This window comes from Cynara cardunculus (assembly GCF_001531365.2).
Source record: "Cynara cardunculus var. scolymus isolate 2C chromosome LG 16, CcrdV1, whole genome shotgun sequence".
Lineage (NCBI taxonomy): Eukaryota > Viridiplantae > Streptophyta > Magnoliopsida > Asterales > Asteraceae > Cynara > Cynara cardunculus.
The window spans coordinates 4,642,081-4,649,127 of NC_037543.1; the positions used below are offsets into that span (position 1 = coordinate 4,642,081).

At 32.9% G+C, this 7,047-nt stretch overlaps 1 protein-coding gene across 1 annotated transcript; it reads left to right on the top strand.

Annotated features, from left to right (window-relative positions):
* The first annotated feature begins 1,448 nt into the window (after positions 1-1,448).
* LOC112529868 (4-coumarate--CoA ligase-like 6) lies at positions 1,449-5,749 on the top strand. Its single transcript, XM_025141291.1, has 6 exons — positions 1,449-2,462; positions 2,774-2,963; positions 3,669-3,814; positions 3,904-3,971; positions 4,835-4,937; positions 5,445-5,749. The coding sequence occupies exons 1-6, from the start codon at positions 1,464-1,466 to the stop codon at positions 5,556-5,558; spliced, it is 1,620 nt and encodes a 539-aa protein (XP_024997059.1). The 5' UTR covers positions 1,449-1,463; the 3' UTR covers positions 5,559-5,749.
* The last annotated feature ends 1,298 nt before the right edge of the window (positions 5,750-7,047 follow it).

The following is a 7,047-nucleotide window of genomic DNA, read 5'->3' on the forward strand; positions in this document are numbered from 1 at the left end:
CTTTATTATAAAATCTCTCATAATATATAAAATTAAAAAAACTTACTAATCATTTAAATCAATATATAAATATAAATGAAATTAAAATTAATATATAAATAAAATTATAATCAATATACACAATTAAATACTTATTATTAACTTTTTCGTTAATAAAAAAACTTGTTACATTTAATATCACTTGGAAGAAAAAATCTATGGCATGTCAATCGGCGGAACTGAGGGCTGATCAGAAATGATACGTTGACATAAATGGCCGTTGTTTATATAACACAATACACGACCATCAGACGCCTAGAGAAACACTGGAATCTCCTTCTCCATTAAAAACTAGAGGTGTACAAAAAACTGTCAACCCACGAAACACGCCCAACCCAACCCCTTAACAACCCAATTAAACTCAACCCGCTTAACCATCAAACTGCTAACCCGCCAATTAGAAGGGTTGAACTTGCTCAACCCGCCAACCCGTCGCAAATATATAATTTTTATGAAATTTTATTTATATATAGGTATGTTTATTATGTATATATAGATATATTAATAATGTATAAATTTTATATAATTTTATTGATATTATATTTGTATTTCATTTTAACTAAACGTATAGGTTACCAAAAGAGATTCATGGTTAAAGAATGATGAAAAATAATCTACTTAATAAGAGAAAATTATTGAAATATTTTTTGCAGCAACAACAAATTGATATGTCGGAAAATATGAATGATATTGATAGATATTTAGTTGATGAATCCATCAATCTAAATACTCCGTCATTTTATGTTGTACTTTAGTGGAAAAAAAATTGTTTAGTTATAACATTATGTTACAACAACATTAGATCTTATAGGATGCCTAAAATGTCTAACCGTTCTAATATGATATTTTACAGGACGAAAAAAGAAAAATGTTTTATCTAAAAGAGTTACAATATGTTTATAAGATGATTTTGGACGTCCTAATAAATTATGACACTTTTAAAATTAAGTGTCGTATTAGTTATTTTATACCACACGACTTGAAAAAATGTTATATGAACATAAATTTCCCATAAATACATGAGTTTACGGTACACTTCTCAAAATATATCTTAATATAACTAATACAACATTTTATTTAAATATCATTTTAAAACACTTGTTGAAACATCAAAAAAATATCATATAAATCTATTGCAACTTTTTAAATATGACACTTTGTATTATGCTCTATAAATTTAAGTTTTATGAGTTATTTCATTTGTCAAATTTAGATAACTACTAACCCGCTAACCCAATCCAACTCGTCTTGCCCCGTAACTGCCCAATCCCCAACCGCATACACCCCTATTTAAACCTTTCTTCCATTATTCTTCCAAATCGTTGCTTTCTTCTCCTTCAATGACTACATTCTCAAAAACACAATCAGATTCCTTTTCTTCGTCATCAAAAACTTCCAATTTTGAACCATCACAGAACCAATTAATGACTCATAACTGGTATTCCGAGGAATCAGGAGTATACAGTAGCAGACTGCCTCGAGTTACCCTTCCTTCAGACCCATTTTGTGATGTTGTTTCCTGCGTATTTTCACACAAACACAACGGAAAAACTGCACTCATTGATGCCGAAACCGGGGTCTCCATTTCGTACTCAGAGCTCCAACCGTTGGTGAAATCTATGGCCAGTGGGCTTCACCATATGGGTGTTTCAAAAGGTGATGTTGTTTTGATTCTTTTGCCGAATTCAATCTACTATCCTATCGTTTTCTTAGGTGTTTTATATCTTGGTGCTGTTGTAACTCCCATGAATCCTTTTAGTAGTTTCTCTGAGATAAAAAAACAAACACTTGGTAGTCATGTTGGTTTCGCTTTCACTTTGCATGGTAGAGCCAATGAATTGAACTCACTGGGAATTCCGTCCATTCGGGTGCCTGAAAACGCCAAATTCGATTCAAGCCTAGTTCACTATGCACCTTTTTACAAGCTTATTTCGGGTGATTACAATTTTGTTCGACGTTCAACAATTAGGCAAGATGACACTGCTGCAATTCTGTATTCATCAGGCACTACTGGTGGTAGTAAAGGTGTTGTTTTGAGTCATAGAAATCTGATTTGTGGGGTTGAGCTTTTTGTTCGATTCGAAGCTTCACAGTATTCGAATCCCAGCGAAGAGAACGTGTTTTTGGCTGTTATTCCCATGTTTCATATCTATGGACTTGCACTTTTCGCCATGGGGATTTTATCACTGGGTACCACGATTGTTGTTATGAGAAAGTTTAACCTGAATGAGATGGTGGATTTTATCGATAGATACAGAGTTACTCATCTTCCAGGAGTGCCACCATTGGTGACAGCTTTGACCAAAATGGGAACTGGTGGAAGAATGAAGAGTTTGAAGCAGGTCTCATGTGGAGCTGCTCCATTGAGCACCAGAAGCATAGAGGAGTTTCTGCAGTGTTTTCCTCGAGTCGATTTCATTCAGGTATTGAAATTACAATTCTGTCCTCCCCTTACAGATAGAAGGGAGGTTTCTACATGTATACAAGTTTAATGGTCTGTGTCTAGCTGAAGCCAACGAGCCTTGGTGCATCTACATCGTTCATCTTTAACAAACATGGTTGCTAACGTGATACTGAAATTATAATTCTATCCTCCCCTTACAGAGAGGGGAGGTTCCTACATCTATACAGGTTTTTTAGATGGTCTAGCTTAAGCCAAGGAGCCTTGGTGCATCTAAATCATCCATCTTTAACAGATGTGGTTGCTAAGATGATATTAGGTGTTCATTTTCAGGGTTATGGCTTGAGTGAATCAACGGCTGTGGGAACACGTGGATTCAACACTCGAGATGTTCACAACTATACATCGGTTGGACTTCTGGCTCCGAATATGGAAGCCAAAGTGGTTGATTGGGTTACTGGTCCGCATCTGCCTCCTGGAAAAACTGGCGAACTTTGGTTACGTGGACCGGCTATAATGAAAGGTAAACACCACTCTTTCACTTCCAAATCATAGATTTTCTTTCTGGTTCAAATATCCCACAAATAACAATTGAAATGAATTCCTTTCTTTTATACAAGATCCAATTTCTAGTTGTGGTAGTCAATCCTATTCATCAGTTTCTCTTAGTTTGTTTTTTGGGACTCAATGCGACCATGTTTAGCAGCTGTTGGATAAGCTGGCTGCTAGCTGATAGCATAGTCATGTTTGTAAAATTACCTAAAAGGACATGTTGAAAAATTAATTAGAAAAATACAAAGGGAAATAATTTGAAAAAAGGAGTAGGAAAAGCTCCTCGAACTTATTGAAACGCTATTTCAAGTAACATTTAACAAGGTAGCTTATCAACTATTTTATGACTAACCAAAAGGGGTTTTTCAATAAGATCAAGGGGCTTTTCCTACCAACTAATTTTTCAGCATGCCGTTTTATATTGTCAATCTGCTTATTAGCTATTTTATTACCTATCATGACTATGTTATCAACAAGCACCTAGCTTATTAGTAGACAACAACTTTTTCAGCCAACAACTAGCTTATCAGCTATTTTATGAATAACCAAACGGGGCTTTTTCAATAAGCTCAAAAAATAAGTCAGCTTTGTGAACCAAAACAATCCATGATATCATCATATTGCTAACACATTCCCTTCTTCATTGAACTTGTTTTCTTGACATGAACTTTGGTAGAATACTTGAACAATATGGAGGCAACTTCTTCGACGATCGATAAGGATGGTTGGCTGCACACCGGGGACGTTGTTTATTTTGACAAAGATGGTTATTTACATATCGTTGATCGAGTGAAAGAGATCATAAAGTACAAAGGGTTTCAGGTAATTCAATAAATTAGAAACTTCTACTAATTCGAACCAATTCTTTGATTGAAATGAAAATAGGATCAGATCTAAAGATCACATTGCAGATTGCTCCTGCTGATTTGGAGGACGTGCTAGCATCTCATCCAGCCATACTTGATGCTGCAGTAACAGGGTGAGTTTGCCCATGTGGGGCTTCATTGGAATTTGTAGAATATTTATTATGACCACCAATAAGTCATGATCCTTAGCGATCATGAACTCGTTGTCGAATATCATCTTCAACAGATTCTTTAAAATTTCTTTGAAATGGAGGATTAAAACTCAAAATCTCTAAAAAGAAATTGCATTTAACTCCAACAGATTCTCTGTCTTGGAGATTACAACATTATTTATATTATTAAAATATTTTACAAGTGTAGTAAAATATCATTTTTCTCTAGAAAGTTAGGTTTCTTATTGGTGGAAATATAATAAAAAATTGTTACTGTCTTATTATAATCATTTTTTAGGAGTTCTCTAAATCCGGAGAAGTTTTGGAATCTGTTGAAGCAAACATTTGCCCAAAATATCCTTTTTTTCTCCATTTTAGAGAATCTGTTCGAGGTGCTCTAGTTTTGTCTTTTGTTGCCGAATTCAAAATGGACAAGGGTTTACTTGCCAAATCTTCCCACTTGTAGTTTTTGCGATACGGGTTTATGTGGTTATCAGATATTTGTTGAAAAATGAAGAAATTATATACATCTAGTTTAGTAGTCAAAACGTAATCCGTTTGACCTTAAAAGTCAAACCATCCCTTTTTTTAATCGACTGCCTAGGATTTGAAGGGGTCATTTGTTAGATGACCTTAAGGTTTCAATTAGGAGCATGACTTTTTCAAAAAAATAACTCAATGAACTTCGAATGACCCGCCCCCATAAAATTATAAAAACACTAGACGGTTTTTTTGTAAAATGGATTTCATAGGAGGTCATTTAGCAAAATAGCTCGTATTTTACAGCTATTTTCTGTTTTCATTTGGTTTTGTGCATTGTGCAGTAGCAGGGACGAGGAAGCCGGAGAGGTTCCAGTGGCATTTGTAGTGGTGAGACCGGGAGCCGAAGTTTCTGAGTCGGGCATAATCGACTTTGTAGCAAAACAGGTTCTGTTTCTACAAACACGATAACTCTAATATTCATTGCTAGCCTCAATTTTCTTGATCCTATGATTAAGTCTCTATATGCAATCAAAACGATCACTACAAGAAAACGAGTGTTTTTAGACCTCTAGACATCTTAATAGAGTACTCATCAACGAGGTTTTTAAGTTTTTAGGGCCAAAAATTGTACGTCTTATCTAAAAGCATTACAATAAGTTGGTAGGACGAATTAGGCAACCTACCAAGTTTTGGTGACGATGATCGACGACCTAATAGGACACAAAAAGTAAATTGTCATATTAGTCTTTTTATAGCTAACCGAATAAGCTATGAGTTCGATTAATCTCATTAAGTTGTTAACAGACAAGCCTTAAAGTCTCAGTAAGTACTTTATTAAGACGTCCAACGACAATTCAGCATCCTAAAAAACCCCATTTTATCGTAGCGAATCAATTGGCTGCAATCTGATACATAAATTACAGATCACCCTCTAAATCGGTAATGTGACAGGTTGTGCCGTATAAGAAGGTGAGAAAAGTGATGTTCATGAACGCGATACCACGGTCTGCGGCCGGAAAGATTCTGCGGAGGCAATTAAAAGAGAAATTATATTCAAGACTTTAATCACGAAGCCCTTTTCAAGAAACATTAATCTGGTTGCTGGTTTTCGTATTTGCATAATTTCTGAAGCATGGGTTCGAGTGGGCCCAGGTCTCGGTGGTTCTTTTGAACAGTAATCTAATAATAATTTGGTTGCTGGTTTTCATATTTACATAATTTCTGAAGCATGGGTTCAAGTGGGCCCAGGTTTCGATGGTTTTTTTGAACAATAATATAATAATTGTTCAATATATAGTATAACATTGTGCATCCTTTTATCAAAGCAATATTATCGTTATTAATGTTATTTAAAAAAAATATTAAATAATTTTTAAAAAAATAATTAATTTGGAAAAATCACCTAAAATAGGCAAATCTTATAAATTACCATCCAAAGTAAAAGACATAACAAAAGATTCAACCATCATCTCCTTTTGAGTAAATTACCATTTTGGTCCTTGTGGTTTGTTGATGATTTTTAATCCCTACGGTTTAGATTCTGATATTATGATTTGTAGTTATTGTTATTTTCATTCATGGATTAATTCATATCTTTAAATATAAGGGATCAAAATAGTAAAGAATTGTAAATTACAGGAACTAAAATAATAATAAACTGTAAATTATAAAACAACCATAGGAACAAATACTACAATTTCTAAACCAAATGAACAAAAATCGCAATATTTAATAAAACCACATGGACAAAAAACATAATTCACTGATTTTCCAAAATTTCTTCAAAAGTCAAAATCTCTAAAAGAAATTTATAATTATCTCCAACAGATTCCCGATTTTTTTGGAGGATCTAACATTGATAATAATATTAAAATATTTCATTCATGTATTAAAATATTATTTCTTTCTCTAAATTTTTATTTTCAAAGATTCCTATTGGTCCTCTCACTTGGTAATCATTTTTAGGTGATCTTCATATTTGAAGAAAAACCCTTCTCTCTCTTACTTTTTTTGTTTTGGGAAAACTTTTGGAACTATGTATAGGTTCAAAATCCTTATTTCCATTTTGTAGAAGTTGTTGAAGATGTAATTGACATTTAGCACATTTGACCCGTCCTTTTTAGTTTTCACTGCCAAAATAGGAATAAAATCTAGAGCAAAATGCACAAAATAACAATCTACTTTCATAAATTTCTTTATTATAACATTGTACTTTTAGTTTTTCTTATTACAACAATGTACTTTCAAACTATTTTTTATTAGAACATTGTATTTTGAAAATTTTACCCATTATAGCATTAGATAACCTTTTGATTTAAATTTACCCATTATACAAGATTTTCATGCCACCTCATTGTCCACATGTACTATATTGATGTGACTTTCTTATTACAACATTATACTTGCAAAATTATTTTATTATAGCATCTACTAGTTCTTATTAAACAATGTACTTTTAATTTAATATTTAGATATTTTACATGTTATTTAATATATTAATAATTAAAAAAATTCTAAATTATTCATTAATATACCAATATTAATAAAAATAGTA